Below are 21,419 nucleotides of genomic sequence, written 5' to 3' on the forward strand. Positions count from 1 at the left end.
GAAGCCTCTTAAAGGTGTTGCAGTGCTTTTCCTTTATATACGCATTTTCATCCAGATCAGACTGAGGATTCCCTTCTGTTGTATTTCGATTAGGAGACTCCTCAGCATAAATCTGACTGACCTGTATAAGATAATCAGTGATTTCACTGAAGGGTTGTTATTTTTGTTTTTTAAGTATCTAGATGTTAAAAACAAACAAAAAATTGAACTCTTTGTAACCATAAATCTCTGAGGGTGAATGCTCATTGCTGTTTTAAAGCATCCCTTTCCTGGTGTATATAGTGTAGTGCTGAAGGGTTTTTTTAAGGGGGCAGGAGGGAAAGGGAGAATTTCTTCATTATTCTGAGCATTTATTGACATTTTTCCCAACAGAAATCATTCCAGCCTTCCATGAACCAGATACTACTATGATTCCTCACATTCCTGAAAGAACAAAGGCAACATTGGGTAATCGTGTATTTCATAAATAATTACTCTATTTTCCATTCTTGTTAGAGAAGATATTCTTAGAGAGAGTTTATTACGTGATAGTATAAACTAATAATGAAGTTTTGCTCTGCTTCTAGATACTTGCTTGCCCTTTCGTCTTGATGAGGGTACTAATGCATGAACTCATTTACTTTTGAAGGTTCTTTTCCTCGTCTTCTAGCCTTTTCAGTTAGGATGACGTAATTCCTTCAGATGCCATATGTTTTCCAGTAAAAGTGGACTTTATTTAAAGAGCAGGTAGTGATTCCTGTAATTTCTGCATCTGCAGTATGGATACTGTCATATTCTTCTGCTTCACTCCTCATGGCATATTTTTACAGAAGAAAATTGCAAGAAAATGATAATGTATCAACTATAGCATAACATATACCAAAACAGACAAGCTATGTGACCCTCCAGATGAAATACTAGTTCTTAAAGCCATCTTCTCTGCTAACTTCTAGCCGTCAATGTTGGGAAAACTTGTTTAAATATATGAAACATTAGCTGAGAATTCTTTCTTCTTAACTTAAATGTCAGATGTGGCCCAAATAAGGGTCAATGAATCCAAGCAGCATTGGGCAGCAGGAGTATTGCTTGAGCAATCTTTGTTAATAATCACTTCTCTGTCCCCAGTTTCAGAGACAAACATTGACCATGATTTTCTGAGAATGAAATGGTATCATTAATGAAGTATTAATGGCCATTTAATAATCTTCAAACCATGTTTTTTTCTTTTTGAGGAATAGGAAATGAAAAATGCTTTTCATCATGTTTCTATTTTAATATATATTCCCTGTATGTAGGTTAGTATTCATTTGATATCTCTTTGTACAGTTTTATGAAGTTTGTGTGCCCTGTCATACATATCTGGGGCTCCCTGATGCAATATTCTTACGCAGAAAATTGTTCTTCAGAGCAAGGGGAATGAAGAATGCACAAGCTAAGGCACATATTTTGAGGACTTCTCACAGTAGTGTGGATCACAGACTAGCAAGTGCTAAGATAACCTTTTTCCAGTAAATGATTCCTACATGGCAAGAACGTTTGACTGAATAGTATGAAGATAACAAGATTGATTAGTTCCCACATAAGAACAAAGAAGTTAATTTATAAATCAAGTCTGATATGAAGGGTCCACTGAAGAATAGATCCTGTCCTCAGATACTCATATGTAGCAGATGTGGAAGATGTAGGCTAATACTGTCTGGTTTTGTCCTGTTACTTTACTGTATGCTGTTCGTGACTGTATTCTTCACTGCTTCATCCAAAGCTACAAATTTGTATATAATTTTGGGGAAGTCTGTTTGTGTCAGCGGCCATTTAATTTCTTTTCCTTTCTTTGCAGGAATTCCAACTGATTGATTTTTCAGCTTTAACCTTACATAATTTGCTTTATTACAGATCAGATCATACGTATGTTTCTTGTGTACTATGAAAGCAGTGTGTTTTTTTCAATTATTGTTCCGGGTGCTTGTTTGTTTTTATTTCAGCTCCAACTGAAAAACAATTCATTCATACCAAACCAAAAACATCTGAAAAACCAAGAGTGCCACACACCAAACCTGGTAATGGAGTCATTCTTTTAATTGTGTGTATTTGTGTTTAATCATTCTTTCCCTTAGCCTCAGGTTTTGTGCTTTTTAACAGGATTATTCGTAGCTGGGTTTGTGCTGAAACAAATGCATTCCATTTAAGTTAGTCAATCCAAAATATGCCAAAACTACACTGAAAATAGTAGTAGGATTTGTAGTATAGCATCAAAAATGTTTTTTCACCTTTCTGTTACGTATAGCAAATGATGACTAAAATGTAGAAATGTGGGTGTTGACAAATTTCAGTGGCTAGATAGACTGAGTTCTGTCTGATTGCTTCTTGGTAATCAGAGATGCTTCTCTGTAAGCACTCGGTTTTTTATCCATAAAATGCAACAGAACTCATTTGCAGTGTGCTTGTACAGTTAGCAACTGACGTTGTGCACTATACTGAAATAAAAGTAGTCTTAAAAATAGTTACAGGGGCTGTGTCTCTTCCTATTTTTGTTATAGAAGGAATGTATAGGAGAAGTTAATAGAAAGATAATGATATCTGTCAGCAGTTGTTTTTTAAGATACTCTGTTACTGTGTAGTTTGGGTCATTTTGAAAGTTTTAGAAATAGGGCAAATGCTACTTTGTTTCTATTACAGTTTAATATTCTAAGATTCTTCACATTTTCTTCTTAACAGCAATACATCAGACAACTCCACAACCAATTATTACAAAATCTTCTACTACCACTGAGCATTCAAGAGCAACAATGGGTAAATAAGTTTCCTTAAAGTTAAGATGCAAGTATTTTTAATTTTTCAATGGAGAAATTTCTAGAGAACATGCTCTGGTGTGGTATTTTGTGTAACATCATTCCACTATCCTGCATTCTGCTTACACACAGGCCTGTTTCTTAATGAAGATGAGTCTCAGTTCTGTCCTAGAAGTAAAGCAGAAATAGCCTACAGCTCATGTCTGGTCAGAAGGCTGTATTTGTCAGATCTCCAACTAAATTCAGTGGTCTAATTTTTCTTTTAGAGCAAGAATTTTAGCCAGTAACTCAACTTATCCTACAGCACAGCACTAGAATTTCTCTGTGTTTTGGATAGTCTTTTTTTTTCAGGTTCCAGAAAGCCATGGAATTGTTATTGTCTTTTTTTTCAGGCATTTGAGGCATGCATTTTCTGTGGGCTAAATATGGCATTGGATCACGACTCCTGAAGAATACAATAATAATCTTTTTCCTTTTCTTTCAGCTCCAAAAGAAACACTGCTCATTCCTTCCAAACCCAAAACATCTGTTGGGCCAGAAGTACCACAGACTAAACCTGGTAATTTAAAGTTCCTAACTTTAAAAGTGTTATTGTGGCACTGCCTTAGTTACACTTTCTGCTGTCATTCATTACTGCAGTGATATGACATGCATGATCTGTAGACAGAAATTAGTATCACTGTTCAGCTCAGAGTATGTTAATAAATTATATCAAAGAGAATGCCCAAGAATTACATCAATTTCCACAGAGAGCAGAAGTTAAGATGGTTGGGTTTTTAACATTTGGTTGTTGAATTTGTGAGTAGTAGCCATTAAAAACGTGAGGAATTCTATTAATTTTAATAAAAATACACTGCTGTAGCCAGTGTCACTAAGTTCTTTTCTTTTGGAAATTTTGAAACTCAGGTTACAGAATCTCAGTCCAAGATAGTTAGATGCTAAGAGTATAGGTATCTTCTTCCTATCAGTTATTTTTGCAGTAACTACAGTAGATTTAGGGATGCATAGTTACAATGAAGAATGATGATACCTCAGCTTTACCCTGGGTGTGAACTATTTCTGTAAAAATGACTAGGTAGGAAGGTTACAGGAGAAAAAAAAATTGTTAGGGGAGGAGTGACAACATGATCATAAGAAAGATCAGCTCCTAATCTTCTTTACTCTCTGATCTAACATCCAAATTGGTAATATTTTAGTTTTAGGTAAATAGGTTAATGAATAGTTTTATTATTCTCCCCTTTTTTCCCCCTTAGACTTCTAGCCCTTTTTATATAGCCAAAAAGAATTTAAGCAGAGACCCTACTCATCAAGAACTGTACGTACATATTACTATGAAAATCAAACAGAACAGTCCAGGAAAAAGATTTATTTTCTAAAGGCCTTATTTTGAAAGGCTTTCTGTTAAGTAACCAAGTTAGAATCTAAGTCTTAGTTGAATAAGAGCTATTTCCAGTCGTATCATAGTTAAAAAGTGCTGTGTTTTGGTACCACTACAAAGTTAGTTTTAGGCAAAGAATTTTAGAAAACAGAATTTATAGGCTTATTCTTTTCTTTTTAAATTTTAAATTGTTATAATGATGTATATGCAAAATAAACTACTGTTAGGAAAGCTGTTGAAAACAAACGGCACTATTTAGCCACTGCCCTTTATGCTAGTAAGTAGGTTACTTTCCAGCTTCCATATTTTAACCTTATTTCTGAAAGACAGAGAGACATGCAGTGTGTGCCTCTGCCTGTCAGTCTCTCCTTTTCATCCAGTAACCTAGATATCTTTCACTAAATTCAGTCAAATTTGAGTGAGGGAAGAATGTCTGAAAGATAAATACATTACTGCAAGCTTTGATAAATATTTAGGGAAGTGCAAATTAATATAGCCAGTGTCAGAAAGACCAAAGACTGTCAGAACTCCACCTTTAGGGCATTTGTTCTGAAGTTGGTGGGGGCCTGGCAGAATAGTTGCACTGTCTGGCTGTCAACATGAAAATACATCCAGACCCATCAGAACACGTCTGTCTCATGTCTGTTAAAATGGTCTTAGCAGATGTGTAGCTAGGTTTTTAGGAAACAAAGGACACAGATCCTTAATGAAATCCAACTTCTTTAATTTCACTTCTCACAGAACCATGTTTTATTTCTTGTAGCTCCAAGGGCAACACACCTGGGATCAATTAACCTCATAACAGTTCATGTTGTTGATGGGTCCAAAATGACTTTGGGTAATGAGAATATTATGTCAGTTTATTTTTCATAAAACTCTACTTTCTTTGCTTTTGCTATATGGCTAAACTTTCACTTTAATCAACAGAAATACCTTAATATGTCTTTATGTCGTGTTCATTTGTTAGTCACATTCTAGTGCATGTACAAAATGTTGCTGGTTTTAATTTTCCAGCCATTTTTCTTTCATGCAATTCTTTCTAGAAGTACTTCATGTACAAGGCTGAGTCATTATATAAAAAGGCATTACCTGATCATCTTTTCTTCTTTTGTCTGACTTACCAATGAAATACATCTTCCCAGTCTTGAAAAGTCTTTTATCTGTATAAAAGCATGATTTTCAGCCAGGTTTCTAGCACTGACTCTTTTTGTTTATGGTCTACACAAAGACAGTTTGAATTTCCCTTCCACTTGTGGTGTTTTATTTTTAAAAGAAAATCATTTGCATTTGATAAGCAATAATATCTCCACTTTCAGTTCCTAATGAAACGTACCAGATTTCACCCAAGCCCAAAACTGCTCTAGCAACTGAAATTCCACGGTTCCATACAGGTAATTTTTAGGATTTTCTTGAGTTGTTGTATTGAGAGTCTGTAGATCTTAAGTAAAGTCAGTATGGTTTAAGGTTTAATGATCTGTTCATTATTACCTTTAAAACTATTTCAATTATATAATATGAAAATTTATTTTTCCCCTTATCAAATGGTTTTTGTTCATTGCTCTGAAAATCAAGGTTTAATCAGTATTACCTCGAAGATGATATGAAGCTTTTAAACAGTAATAGTGCTGTGTATTGGATCCTCAGATATATAGTGTTGCAAACACAAATATAAGTGACTTCCACATGTTTCCTTATAAAATACTAAATAGAAATCTGTTTAAACTTTCTCCAAATGTAAATGTCAAAAATGAATAATATGTTCTTTCCTGCCTAAGTATTTTCTCTGACACTTCAGAGAGGCTGGATTAAGTGTTGTGGATAGAATGGTTATTAGATTCAAATATCAAATAGCTAGCTCTCTTTATTTAAAAATTTGATTTACAGAAGTTGGTAGTTTGGCACGGGATGACAGTGACTACTGCTTATGCTTTCAGCTTTCAGTGTGATTCACCCAGATTCTGTAACAACTAAAATATCAAAATTATTTGGCAAGTGAAAGGCAACAATAAGAAAAGGTTGAAGGCTTCTGATTTTAACCTTGATGATGACACTATGCTTCAGCACCCTACACAGTGTCTGCATTGAATGCTTCCAGTTGTTTTCTCGGCAATATTTTAATGTTTCATGGTTTTGTCTGAATATTTGATTTGGGGGGGGGGGGGGGGGGGTTCAGTTTGGTGTTTTATTTTGAGGTTTTTTGTTTGTTTGTTTTTTACAGAACCTAATTAAATGTCTTAAGGCCATGGATACCTTGCAGAGCTAACTCTGTATCCATATACAGTTGGGTAACTGGCTGTAAATATTTTATATCTTTTCCTAAACCTAAACATGAATGTAACTGGTCAGACTGCATGATGGAGTCATCTGACCACTAAAGAAACTAGCATTTTCAGCGTGCATTTTGGATTGGAACTCATAGAATTCTCATATGTCCGTTTTTGCTGTATCGCATTGGTGCATGGACCTTTTTTCTGGCAAATTACACTGCACTATTGCTGTTCCTTTTACACGTAACACTTAAACTGAACCTTATTTCTTTTAGCACCTCATAAAACACGTCTCACTTCTGCAAGACCAAAGCCATCTGATAAATCACAGACCAGACCTGGTAATAATTGTTATTCAATTTGGGGTGGGGAGGAGATTAATTAAATAATTAATTTCACCTATTCTCAGTGGAATTTTAAGTGTTGCTGGGAAAAAAGGGTATTTTTGTTTCAATTAATCAGTCTAGAGGTAAAGCCTTTCCAAATCAGGAAAAAAGGAACCAAAACTGTGTGTATCATCACAGCAAGTGTTATTTTTTCTTCTCTAATGTGGAACTGTTGGCATCACATAAAAGTCTGTTGGGTTTTCTTCTCATGGAACTTTTTTCTTTTTTCCTTCTTTCTCTTTTTTCTTTGTAAACTCTCTCACAGCTCTTAGTAAAACCACACTAGCACCAGCTAGAACAAAAGCACCTGGACTGCCAAAGTGGATTATGCCAATAACAGGTAGAGCTGCAGTTTTGGGAGTTTTCTAACTTATCAGTAAAAGAGAGGAATGTGACTTCCTCAAATCATCTTGAGCCCTGCAGAATATTTCATTGTGTTTGATTATAGAAGTTAATTCCTCAGAATACTGTATGTAATTGCTGCTACTGGTCATGCTATATAATTCCTGAGTGTCATTATGAAATTATATTGACAGTTGGTGTAGACTTACAGGTAGATTATTATGTGGCTGCTGTTTACTGATGTTTTCTGGATGATAGGTCCAAAATAATTACTGGAAAACACTTTGTTGAAAAGGGTTACCAAGTTGTTTAAGTCCTAGTCAGAAGGCTTGGTCAGAAAGCCTTAAAGCCAGGTATCTTGCTAGTTGCTAGCTATGCACGTTGTGTGTTCACATCGGACCTACTCATACTCAGACTATGCAGTATTCCGACTATGTGGTATTTAGGCTTGAACACTTCAGCACCAAGAAAGTTCCAAGTTGATGGATGATAGAGGAGGGTGAGAACTGTCACTTCAATTTACACATCCTTACACACACAACAGATAAAGTACATCCCTAACCACAAAGATTTATTCAAAATACTGGTTTGGTTGGGGGAAAAATCATTTATCCTTTTTCAATGGCACTTGATTTTTCCATCCAGACAAAATAATGTTGTCAGTGCTAATTCATAATGAATCCATATTTTTTTATTTAATAAAGCATTAATTTATTATGTCAATACAAATACTATTGGGTTTCTTTAATACAGCCATTGCTTAATTAAATGCAGAATTTTGTGATTCTTCATCAATGATGCAAGTTTAAAATAATAAGTAATATAAATAATATAATATTAATATATAATAATATATAATAATATAAATCAACAACTAATACACATATTCAAAGCAAAATTTCAGCTGTTCGTCCACTACTAACAGTGCTACTGTCCCATACTATTGCTCTGTGCTAGCTAGGTTAGGATAACCTGAGTAATACAACATCTACTCTACACATTCCTTTTTTTGTCTGTGTAATGTTTCTCTGTACTAGGATTTCCAAAGTATTTTTGGCAATTTAATACTTGTTGTTGACCTTAGTATGATTTGAGCTACTCATTCCTCTACATAATTTCGAGAAGCCCCCCGTGTTTTTAGAAATGGCAAAACCTGAGAAAAGATGGTTGTATATTTAAAATTAATTAAAAATAGCCTGTTTAGAACATGGCATGCTCTTCTGTATTACATACAGAGCAGATGCCTTCACTGGAGGTATGTGCTCTTTGAGCTTTCATAGTCCTTCTGGTAAATGAAATGAGCCCGTTGAATTCCAGGACATCAGAGACAGTTACGGTATAAAATGGTCAATGGCAGTAGTTGTGGGTCAGAAAGTTTTGTTCTTCGCTTGTGTTGGCAGTCTGCTTCTAAATGAGGTTTCTAATGTCTGATTTCCAAAATAGGCAGAATGTGTGCACAGTCTCCAGGAGTAGGTGGCTTTTGAAATCACGTTATGAAATTATGCACGAATACACAATTATGTTAGACAGTATATTGACATTTTCCCTTCTCCCATATAGTAGTAGCCTTGGCAGCGGTATTTGTAGATTAAAAGAAGAAGAAAAAAAGAATGCATGCTAAGTAAATCAGCAGTATAAACATAATAGTAGACATGTAAATTGTTACATGTAGTTTATTGTGCTTAATGCTGTTTTAGGTGACTGCTAATGTATTGTTTTAAGCAAACTTATTTTAAACGCTCCTGTTGGAGTGCCCACTGGTCATCATTATAGTAGTGCTAGGAAGAACGAGAGCTTCGTTGTGGTAGATGATGTCAAAAATCATCACAAGACTGTGACCTTGCTGTGCATGCTATGTGTACTCACAGGCAAATAAGTACCTTCTTTTGGAATTCTTCTGGAAAATGATACTTCTAGTAATATTTTCCATTGCTCAGTTACATAAGTCTTTTTTCTCTACGTTAAAGAAACATCCTGAAGGTGTCTGTTACCTAGATTTTGTGTTCTGCCAAGTGAGCCCTTTATGATAAACCTGGTGTCCAAAGTACTAAGGAGGAGCTGGCATTGATTATCTACTTTCCATTTCTTTGTGCCTCCAACCCTGCTGACGTAGCAACTCATTGATATCTTCCTGTGAATCTGCACCTTTCTTCTCAGAAGTGTAGAGAAATCACCAATGAATTTTGTACGTTTATGACATGCTGAGAGAGGACTGCAGCTTTTTGCAATGTTTCAGTTTGTACTTTCCTTGATGATCAGTAAGTGAAATCCCACGTCTTCTGTAAAGCAGGTGCATCACAGTATTGTGGGAAATGCAGCGTCTGAGCCTGCAAGGCTGTCTGTGCTCACAAAAATCATTTTGCACAACAGGAGAGTTCAGGTAATCAATTAAAGAAATCTTCTATATCTCTCCCAAGCAATGTGCAATTACATACTGCAAACAGAGTTCCTAAGTCTGCAGAAGAGACTTGGAAAAGAGAACTCTGCTAACCTGGAACCCTAAATCTTAGCAGCTGAGCAAAGACAAAATAGTTTCTTTTTCAGTAGGTAATACCTTAGAGAACTTATAACATTTTAAGATATCCAGGTGGTTTTTGGGGGTGGGGAGGTTTATTTCTTCCATTATGAAAATGATACGTTATTTTCTGTGGTTAGCTTATCAGAATCCTCAACTTCTGATCTAAGCTGATCCCAATCCTTAATTGACTGTAAAGAACAATATGTTTCCAGGCTTACCTTTAAATATTACATCATTTTTTCTTTCTCTGAAGAAGACCACATTTACTGAAGAGGCATGGATACTCTGTTGTTTGAAGACCAGTTTTAATTCCTTGCTGGGCTGGCACTGCTGTTGAATGTACTCCAGTTCTTCTTCCTGGTTGCACTCATTAGCATCAGTGCAAAGACATTTCACCCCATGCAGAGTGTGCTTGGCAGCTGATGATGATAAGCAGTGGAATTTGTTTTTTCCAGCAGCAGCACATGGGATTGTGGCTGGTTTCCTGGCAGGCTCTTCAATCTCCTGGCTAGCTGTAGTGCCAGGTGGTAAACTTGACTGTGGGAAAGAGGCAGGGATTCCCTCCTCATGAGTAACATTCCTTTTAGTTTTCTACCATGTTTTAGCCATTTTCTCTAGAATTTCATTTTATTGAGATGGCTTTTCATATTTTTCTTAGTGTATGTAACTTATCTTACTCAGTTATTTTTTTTATTGAATCCTAACCATTTAAGAACTACACCTGATCTACTAAGCTTCCAGACAACCTTCAGCAAACAAACTTTGAGCAACATTTCCATTTCCCTTGTGAAAGAGAGAGAGTGAGTTGGTTTTCATTATAATGGCCATTAACTTTGTGTTCTATTTTCTTTTTATTTTTGAAACTGTGGGTGTATAGCCAAGTTCTAGAGGAACTCAAGTATTAAGGTATTTCACTTTGTTTTATAAAGGGCACTTTTTCCAGTTCTTCCCTTAAAATGATCCGGTCTTCTAATGGTATTCCTGCTATTAAAGGTGCAGTGGTTAGTTTTAGGGTGTTCCAGACCCCATGAATATTTCCAGGAGAAGAGATAGAAGTAAAAGAAGACACAAACACACATGCGAGTAATACATTTATTCTCAGTTCTATTAAAAGTTTGGATGAATGTGGTAAGTCGAAATGCTTGTGATAAGCAAGTTACGTTAGCTAGCATAAGGCAAATGCTATGATAAATACAGCAAGCTGTTTGATAGTGCAGGTACCTTGAGTAAAAACACAAACAAACTTTTATGTAACTTTAAAGTGCATTGAACATTCAAAAAGGAGATTGTGTCAACAGGGAAGTGTTGTGGTTTGATCAGCTTTTTCCCTGAAACTTTGACTTTTTTTTTTTTTTTTTTACTACGTTATGAATGGCAGAACAGCCGTGCAGATTTCTGAAAAAAAATAAAAATTAATTCTTCCATCTAGGATGTATACAATATTTTGTGTATTCCTAGTTGATATAGCTCAGAAAAGATTGTTGTTCTAAAGTAGATTGTAAGGAGCAGGATAGAGGTAGGCTTTTCTGCAGACACCGTAAGATGCAAAACTAAATTAGACTTGTAATGGATACTTGGGTGATTTAGTGTGATGTAGTCAATGTGCTACTACATTTTGTTGATATGTTTATTGTGAGATGAAGCTAAGAAACTAAATATACTCTGCCTATGACCTGTGGTGTACAAGATTATTTTTCTTATTAAAGCTGGTGCTGGTCTTCTCATGCTGCTTCTTCCTTGAACACCATTCACGTGAAACATTGATTAGCACTCTGATGCTTTGTATACCTGAAGATGTAATTAACCACTTTAGTTACCTGAAGACAAATTGCAGTTATAGAAAACCACATGATGTGTTTAGAAATTTTAGTCACAGGTGACCTGCACCCTGTTCCCAGCTTACTATAAGTCTCGTTACTTTAATCTTAGGTAAATCATTTAATGCGTCCATAGTACGGACTGTGGATTCCTAAGGTATGCCTAGCAAGAATGGACAAACCGTAAAAGAATTGAAAAATTATCTGCTTCATGCTATTAAAATACTAGTTTAATCTCAAAACAAACTGAGCACAGATTATAAACCTATGAAATCTTTGGTTGAAATGTTTAGATCATGTTGGAATAGGGTTGGAATTTGATAATTAATTTCATTTTGTGATTTTTTTTTTTAATACATTAACTTTCAGGTGTTTTTTCTTACATCATGAGAAAGAGTGATTCTCCCCCCCCCCCCCCCATGATGAAATTGCAATGCATCTTCTCACTCTACCATATATAGAATTTTTATAAAGTAAATATACTTATTTTGTATAGGAAAAGCATATTAATTTAATAGTCTGGCTCTCCTATAACTATCAGCATGTGAAACAGTTGTTCTGTACCAGGAGTAGTTGTGTTGTATTTTAACACCATTTACTTCAGTTTTTTTAAAATGTGTTTATATAACTTTTAAGTAGGACTTTCTTTTATATACAAACTGAATTTTATGTACACTTTGCCTCCAGTACTCCAAATACAGTATATGTTTGGTTCAGAATTGCTCTAGGCATTCAATATGGAGTATAACCAAAGATCTTATTTTGGGGAGAAGGAGAACTTTGCCCTTTGTAAGAATCAATGGACATTTTATTCTGTATACTGAAAAACTAAAATGTGCTCTGTACTCATCTTTTCACATATAATCTTGGTTTAACTCATCTGTTATCTCTTAATCTTATTAAGTCTCTCTTTCCAAATATACTTGGAAAATATATATTCTTTCAAGGAATGTTTAAAATTAAATTGCAGACTCCTCAGACCCAGATCACTTTCTACTTACTTGAATAGGAAGATAACGGATATCACTAAGTTATCAGTAGAAACATAGGTGGGCCATATATGCCAGTTTTGCACTTAATGTTAGCTAGAGTTTGAACATATGCAATATACAATTATTCCATGACTTGGTACTGCACTGTAGATACTTATTTCATGTCCTTTGTTTCACAGATGATATATATACACCTGAGGATATTGCCAGACAAATTGGCGTGGATGTGGAAAAACCTTTGGAATATACCTGGGAAAAGCCAATTTCTGGTAAGGTTAATAAAAGAGGACAATATAGCAAATTTTAACAGTTATGAAAAATAAAAACACTGCCTTTCCTACACAAAAAGCACCTCCACTAAGAAAAGAAAATAAATCTTAGTCATCCTCATCAATGCACCTTCTCTTGGCTTCAGGATGCTACTAAAAGAGATAAAAATAAGAATATTTCATGGTCACTACTTAGTTGCTAACATATGCCATATATTAAAAATTACTACCACCAGTGTATCCTTATGATCAAACAGCCACAATACTGTAAGCACTGATTTTTTTCATACTAATAGTTTCTACATAGCAAAGGAGAATAAGGTGAATGCATAACCAAATTGTCCTCCCATTTATGAGAAAGTTTGTTAAATATTAGGATTGTTGGGAAAATTACAATGTTAGGCTTAAAGCAAAATAACAATGTGGAGTAAATAAGGCTACAGTTTTTTTTTTACATGTGCTATACCAGACTTGTCAGTTTTACTTTTCTTGCAAGTCTTGAAATCATATTTTCAAAACAGTCAAAATACTGTTACTGAAAAACCGCTTCCCCAAACAAGCCTTCAAAAATAGACCTTTTGTATTTCACTTTTTTCAGCTTCTTAGAAATTTTCTGTTTCAACTGAAATAGTATAGAGTGTTTGTATGCCACATGTATACATGCAAACATACATACAAACATGTAAACACCCTTACATGTAGAGAATTTCTTTGTTTCATAAGCATAACCAAGAATAGAGCTTGTTTTAGCTGTGCTTTTTTATGGGCATAAAAACTAACTGAAAATAAAATCTTTTTGGTTTTACCCTTGGATTTACTATTCAGCTGCAGCTGGTTTTTTTAGTCAGGTTTTCCTTTGAAAACATGATATTAGATTTAAAAACACAGATACAAAGTTATGCCTCTAACTAATTTGTGAACTGCTGTTTGTTCCTAATCCCTGCTGAATTTCCTTTGCACCTAATTTACCTGAACAAAGACAAGAGCCTGTCTTGACAGCTGAGTTATGATGTTTTATCTTTTTAAAGTTTATTCAATCTGAAGATTGTACTTTGCAAAGATTAAGTCCAGTATGATATACTATTAGTAGTACCTGGATGCAGACTGTAAACTGAAAACAAGGATGGCGCTCTGCATTTTTTGTTACTGAATGTCAGGCAATTGTGTGTACTTAAGTAAATCCAGCTTGTGATTTGCAGAGACTGGAAGGTTTTTTTATGCACATAGATTTGAAGGAACATCTACGTCTGCTTTTACTCATCTTATGACATTAGATGTTTAAAGTTAAGCTTTTAGAGCTTTGAAGTAAGCCGATACCTTGAACTGGAGTCATAAAAGACAGTTGGGTCTGGTTGTAAAATTAGCCACTACTGTTTCATAGCTTTCTTGTATTCTTCTGTGATCTCAGCTCTCTTCATGGGGCCTTAATATGTATATCAAAATTCAGAATTATAGAATCATAAAATGGTTTGGGTTGGAAGGAACCTTTAAAGATCAAATAGTTCCACCCCCCTGCCATGGGCAGGGACATCTTTCACTAGACCAGGTTGCTCAAAGCCCCATCCAACCTGACACTTCCAGGGATGGGGCCCACAACTTCTCTGGGCAATCTGTTCCAGTGTCTCACCACCCTAATACTAAAGAATTTCTTCCTTATATTTAATCTAAATCTACCCTCTTTTAGTTTAAAACTATTACCCCTTGTCCTATCACGACAGGCCCTGATAAAAAGTCTCTCTCTGTTTCTCTTATAAGCCCCCTTAAAGTACTGAATGTTGCAAATAAGGTCTCCCCACTGCCTTCACTTCTCCAAGCTAAACAACCCCAACTCTCTCAGACTTTCTTCATAGGAGAGATGTTCCAGCCCTCTCATCATTTTTGTGGCCCTCCTCTGGGCCCACTGTAACAAGTCCATGTCTTGTACTGCGTCCAGTTCTGGGGTCTCCAGTACTCCAGGTGAGCTCTCACAAGAGCAGAGTAGGGGAGAGAATCACCTCCCTCAACCTGCTGGCCACGCTTCTTTTGATGCAGTCCAGGATACAATTGGCTTTCTGGGCTGCAAGCACACCTTGCTGGCTTATATCTAATTTTTCTTCTGCCAGTATCCCCAAGTCCTTCTCTGCAGGGTTGTTCTGAATCCGTCTGTCACCTAGCCTGTACTGAGACTGGTGATTGCCCTGACCCAGGTGCAGGATCTTGCACTTGGCCTTGTTGAATTTCATGAGGTTTGCATTGGCCCACTTCTCCAGCCTGTCAGAGTCTCTCTTGATGGCATCCCTTCCCTCAAGCGTGTCAACTGCACCACTCAGCTTGGTGTCATCTGCAAACTTGCTGAGGGTGTACTCAATCCCACTGTCTGTGTCATCAGTAAAGATATTGGACGCTACTGGTCCTGATACGGGCCCCTGAGGAACACCACTTGTTACTGATCTACATTTGGATATAGAGCCATAGACGGCAAGTTTTTATATGGGGCTGTCTAGCCAATTCCTCTTCCATCGAATAGTCCATCCATCAGGTGCATATCTCTCCAATTTAGCGACAAGGATGTTGTATGGGGCTGTGTCAGAGGCCTTGCAGAAGTCAAGATAGGTGACATCAGTTACTCTTCCCTTATCCACCAAGACAGTCACTCCATCATAGAAGGCCACCAGATTAGTCAGGCACGATTTGCCCTTATGAAGTCATGTTGGCTGTCTCTACTCACCTCCCTGTCATCCATATGCCTTGACGTAGCTTCCAGGAGGATCTGTTCCATGATCTTACCAGGCAAAGAGGTGAGGCTGATTAATCAGATATTGCTATAAGTTACCTGGTATTTGACTTTGCTTTTAAATACATTTACTTTTTATGAAAACTTAGTGTGTGTTAACTGAAAAATTTATATTTATGCTACTTACGAGAAATGAAAAAGAGAGGTTACAGCACACAAGAATTAGGCTTCATGTGTTAAGAGTGTGTCCTAAGAGGCTGCACACTCTCCTTTTTCATGAAGAGTGACAGAGTCAAGGAAATACATTCCCAGTCCACAAAGAACCCCTGAGATTAAATAAATCCTAATAGTTCACCATGCCACTGTCCTCACAAGAATCTATGCTGTCACAAAATCCCTAAATTCTATTGTGTGTCCTAGTTTACAAACTCAGTCTCCAAACATTGTTGATTAGGTTTGGTAGCATCATAAACCATCACCCAAATCATTGTGGAAGTAGTAGAAGGGAAGAGTAGGGATTCTTGTTTTTGCAGAGTGCAGTATAGTAGATTCAACTGTGACACAGTCCACTGAACATGATGTTTTGGCTTGCATGTAACTGTTGCGGTTGTGTTCTTCAGAAGATGATAGAAGCCACTGACAAGTCAATACGTGCGCACATTTTTACCCCATAAATATCTCAGACAATCCCATTCCCTAAATATGGGCAGGGGGAAGAATTAATCATGGATACTACCGTGTAGTAGTATCTAGGGTATGATAACTTATATACACAAAAATTTATTATCCTTTTTCAGGTCTTTAGGCATATTTTTGTCATCTCCATCTGGGGATTAAGAATGAATATGAAACCCGCAAATGCTATTTTAAAAAACATTACATCTTCCTGAATTAGATAGAGCATTATTTCCTGTGTTGATCTGAGTGATTTTTAAAAAATGTGCTTTATAAGTGACTGCAAAAGTCCAAAAGGAAAAGGGAACAGAGAAAGATGGAGATGTTCCTGTTTGTATATTATAAGTATTTCTAAAAAGGCTCTCCCAAATGAGTCTTTGGATCTGCTCCCTTCTCGCCCACAGTCACTCTATTTATAGGGTAAGCTAAGGTCTGATATGTAGGGCCTGAAGTACTCTATGTAGCCAGTAACTCAGTATCAGGCAACTTGCATGTTTGTTGACATTGGCAGCATTAGAAGAATTATATTACTCTTGAGGATTTTCCCCTGTTAGGTACAAAAAGTCTTTTGTTACATAAATGTGTTGCACATCTCTCCTGTTTTTTTCTTAAGGAAAGAAGTGCAAAGGTGAATAGTGGAAGCAAAATCTTTTCTTTTGCCTTCTCTTTGCATAAAAAAATCCTTTATAATTGCCTGGATAATACAGTAAAATATTTTGTAAGTATGAATTAAGAGGCTTAAGTTCTCCTTTCAGACCTCACTGTCAAAGGACCTTACCAGATAAATTTAATAGATATTGGCTGGAACTGTACATTGAAACAACCTAGTTGGGTGCTTCAGGAGTTTCTAACCCAGTGACATGGAAGTGACTGATTTTTTTTTTCATTTTTCACTTTTGAACATCATAGGATAAAGTGTCCCTGGTGATAATTTCGCTTTTGCTACGTCTTTTGCTTCAAGCTGAGGGTGGGCAGTTTTATCAGTTAGAAAGTACAAAAGATCAGAAGTTTTGTGAGTAGGGTACTGAAGGTGTTTCTGAGTACACTGAGGTGGTGTTTACTGGGGGAAGAAGTATCCTGATGGCCGCCAAAAAATTACTGTTGACAGAAATGAATTAACTACAGAGAAGATGAATCACTGAAACACTTGTACAAAATCCCAAAGGAGCTACATTTTTTCAGTGTAAGCTTCGTTTAAAACTCCATGGCACACACTTCCCAAAGAATTTAAGGCTGAAAATACAACTCATTTCAGGTCCTAACGTCACCTCTCCGCTTTTGATACTAAATCAGACATGAAACATTGTTTGAGAAGTCAGAATATAACTTGTAATGGGTTTCTGATTTTATGGAATTTGAGGTTAAATAATTAATAACACTGTCTTGTAATGTCATTCAGTAACTACATCACCTGGCCCTCAGCATCCTCCTATACCTCCTGTCAAGCCTACACAAATGCGAAGAAAACCTCTGCCTCCAAACACCGTGACTGGTAAACCAGGGAGTCCAGGTATCTCAGTTTTCTCAGCATAAATACTTTATTATGTGAGATAATACTGAACTGATTAGCAAGGTATAGGAGAATTTTATAGTATAGATTCTTTAATCTGTGATGTCTATAAAAAGTAGTCTTCCGCAACATACAGGCCTTGTGTCTTTTGTCTTCATACATAAACTCTGTTTTCCTTTCGTTTTCCTAACCTAGTTATGTCAAAATCATCCCTAGTAGGGGAGCTGAAAGCAAAATAGAATAATGCAAGTCATCCTTTAAGATCAACCTTAAGAACATTTCATGTCTACTATTAGCATTTGCAGTTACTTAATGTGCACGTCAGATGGGAGATACTGAATATTATGTTTCAATGCATACTCCCAACTGGTTATTTGTAAAGAAATTCTGTCCCATATATATGGCACATCCGTTAACCACTGCAAATAATGAGCTAATAGGCACCCAGAAAACTAACTCCACTGGGAGGTAGAGTGAGCTGAGTTATTTCATGTGCAAAGAGTTTAGCTTCATTCCTGTGGTACGGTATTCCTGCTTCTCAGTATAAGAGCGCACAGAAACTTTCACGTTTCCTATTTTATTTTCATTTCATCCTGAAGCTGATATTCAGTATCCTTAGGTATGTTTTGTCTGTGGATTCTATATAGGAATCCTAAGGCTAACGTTATTCCAGGTGGTCAGAAACTATCATCTCATGATGCCTAGCATCATGAGAAATGCTTCACTCTTCATATTAATCTCTGTAGTTCACTGGAAATATAAAGGTCTTGGCTCTGCTGTATTTCCCGTTGGCTTTGTTTGGTTTGTTTCATCCGGGGCTTTGTGTGCTATTAAGGCACTAAAGACCTAAATAATTCTTTTGTATTTTGTGCAGCAGATTAGAAGCAAGAATCTCCAAGCTGGATGAATCAAGCTGTATATTTACTCAGCAGCAGAGCCAAGATCGAAATGTTGTGTCTGTACTTGCTGTTGATCAGTGGTGTTTCCTTAGTAATAGCTACAACAGAACATAAGACATTGTCAGTCTTAAGTTGTAGCATAAAAAAAAAGTTGACCTGATACATTTTTTTTTTCTTGTAATGGGGTCTATGTTAATTTTCTCCATTAAGTGTCTAATTAATTTACCAGTGTTTTGAAATTTCACCCTTTTTCCATACACTAAAGGCCAGGTGATGTGGTAGCCAGCAGTTACCATACCTTCCTAGGCATTCAAGATGGAATAAATTGGTTAAATGATCTAGTTCTTCCTTGTGGGGCTAGTAGCAGATTTTCCTTTTTCTGTGTTTCCTAGTGTTTTATTCAGCTTAGTTTTAAGCATCATAACTGAGTTTTTTCTTCCCTGGAGAGACTGTTCCACAGTACTGACAGGAAAAATTTGCCTCAATGTTCTTCTTGGATTTTCCCTTTCATAATTCTACCCTGTTTCTCTTTCTCATTAACATCGTGATTAATTCCTTACTTGCATCTTTCTTACTCATCCACTGGATGAGTATTATGGGAAGGCTTCTATGCAGACATTGAAAGTCTCCTGAATGGAAAACAAGGAAACAAGAGAGTTCCAGAACCTTTGTGAAACTGGACTCTAGTGAGAATCTTAACAAATTTCCACTTTATTAAGGAAATTAATGGAAGGTAGGGATTTTTGTTGTTTTAAACTTTGTTCACCAGAGTTCTGCCTTCAGTCACCATGTTCTTCTGTATTATAGATGCAGAGGAGGTAACTACATTATGTAGTTCTTGACTTTTTTTGGGGGTTCAGATTTCACAGTCATGCAGTGGTTATGTGGGAGTATCTGCATGTTCTGTGAATGTAGTTCTTGTCTTTTATAGCTGTTTTGACAACAATCAAGACATCCTTTACCATGGATTGTTTGCCTCTTAGAAACCTGTTTTCTTTATTAGGTGATAACAGCTGAGGAGTAAAAGCAGTGTCACATAATCTAAAATACTTTTTTAAATGGCTATTTAATTATGGGAGATAATATTGTCTCTATCAATCAGTTTCTGTCCAAACTTACGGTGCCTACTACAGAATCGATCAGTTGAAAAAGAAAGCTTTTTCCCTTGGGTCATATGGCATTATAAATGTTGAAAACGTTGGACTTGGTTGCATTTTTCTTACCTTCGTTTAAAGTGCATCTTAATTTCATTTAGTGGAAGCTCCAGTGCTGTTCTGTGGTTAAACTCTTAATGCAGACCACAGTTAAAGACTCAGTGTTAATCGTTATACATGTTCCAGCTCCAGCCTTTCTCATATATATGCTGTACTGAGAGTAGAAATGAAAGGACCTTACCTATATTTGGGGGAAGAATTCAAGCTTCAGTTGCTGACTTCAGCTATTCTGTCTTACAACTCATGAAGAAATGAGCTCTTTTATTTGAGAAACAGAAGTGTCAATGCTGGTCATTTTGCATCCTTGTACCAGGCTGTGTAGGATGGTTCTGTGCGTTAAACCAGGTCATATTAGCTGACTGAAGTCCTCCAAGACAATCTCCAAGTACCAAAGAATTTTCTTACTGGGTTTCAGGAGTACATTGTATTGGCAATAAGGACAACTCGGAACTTTCCTAAATCCAACTGGAAGCTGTTGTATAAGTTTTGAGGGAATATCATAGTGTAAATGAAAGTACTTGTTTCATGAAGCAGTTGTCACAAATCTGAGTTCTGTTAGAAAATCAGGAAGCTGTTTCACTCTTTTAAGTAGTGAATGCCTTGTTCCTCCTTCTGTCACTATAGCTAAACCCGCTGGACCAACAACACCTGTGAGGACAGGAACATCATATAAGACACCAACAGCTTTTGCAACTCCAGAGTATTATGGTAAGTGTATTACAGGCAGTTCTGGTTTCTTTTTTTTTTTTTTTTCCCATGAACATAAGGGTCGTCTTTTTTTCTTTTGCTTCCCTTCCCTGAACTATATTGATGCATTATATATTTAATTTAAGAAGTATTCTGTCTGGCGTGAATCTGATTTTCTTTATGCCACTTTGTGACTTCTAACTTGACTGAGTTCATCTGGCTGTCTTCTGATACACACCTTGGTAAATGAGAACATGACAGCCCTTCCATCTTCCTAGAAATCAATACATGCTTAGGAGGCTTACAATACTGTTCAGTGGCTACTTGAAATCTGTGAAGGGAGTAGATAAGGCACTTCTTTTCCTGAACATTTCCTTTTGGACAGGACATAAATTCAAATTATTATTTGACAGTGACTAATAGTGCTCAACATGGTTGTGATATCGTCCTAGCTATCTGATCAAACTGCCGCCATTTAAATAGAAAAAAATCTAATAAGGTAAACACAGCGGTTAGTTGGTAACTTGCCCTTCATAGAATTGGGAGTTAACTACAAGTTCAGACCTAAATCTCCTCAAAGTGGCATACAGAAATGGGTTTGGGGGAGGATGCGCTTAGAATTTTTGAGCCAAAATATGCAGCTCTAGGTATATTGTCATCAGGGATGCTGTTTCTAATTTTCCTGGATTTATAGTAATACTGAAATTCTTGTCTCCTTATAATGATGATGAACTCACTGTGACCCTTAGTGCTCAGTAAAGCAAGCTGGATGCTAGACTTATTAGAAAATGCTTTTTGTGAATATATTGTGTTTTGTCCGTTGAGGTCCGTTGTAGTATTTGCAGCGAAGAGAGGATTCTGTCCAGTATAGTGGCTATTTAACACAACACTGGTGTCATGAATCCGGACTGCTTTAGCACGTTTCTGTTCACCAGTGTATTTGCCTTCAATTTCCTTCAAATTTTGTGGAGACAGAATTTGTGA

The 21,419-nt window shown here is 36.4% G+C and overlaps 1 protein-coding gene across 1 annotated transcript in view; it reads left to right on the forward strand.

The window, feature by feature from the left end:
* Positions 1-21,419, forward strand: part of ABI3BP (ABI family member 3 binding protein) — a gene marked incomplete at its 5' end in the record, with an annotated part of 167,248 nt that overhangs the window by 117,021 nt on the left and 28,808 nt on the right. Inside the window, 11 exons of the mRNA XM_082332100.1 lie at positions 373-447; positions 1,962-2,036; positions 2,695-2,769; positions 3,253-3,327; positions 4,910-4,984; positions 5,463-5,537; positions 6,689-6,754; positions 7,065-7,139; positions 12,648-12,737; positions 17,525-17,635; positions 20,373-20,456. Of these exons, the coding sequence (XP_082188226.1) occupies positions 373-447; positions 1,962-2,036; positions 2,695-2,769; positions 3,253-3,327; positions 4,910-4,984; positions 5,463-5,537; positions 6,689-6,754; positions 7,065-7,139; positions 12,648-12,737; positions 17,525-17,635; positions 20,373-20,456 (876 nt within the window). The remainder of the gene's footprint in view (positions 1-372; positions 448-1,961; positions 2,037-2,694; positions 2,770-3,252; positions 3,328-4,909; positions 4,985-5,462; positions 5,538-6,688; positions 6,755-7,064; positions 7,140-12,647; positions 12,738-17,524; positions 17,636-20,372; positions 20,457-21,419) is intronic.

Source organism: Platalea leucorodia (assembly GCF_965183815.1).
Source record: "Platalea leucorodia genome assembly, chromosome: 2".
In the NCBI taxonomy this organism is placed as follows: domain Eukaryota; kingdom Metazoa; phylum Chordata; class Aves; order Pelecaniformes; family Threskiornithidae; genus Platalea; species Platalea leucorodia.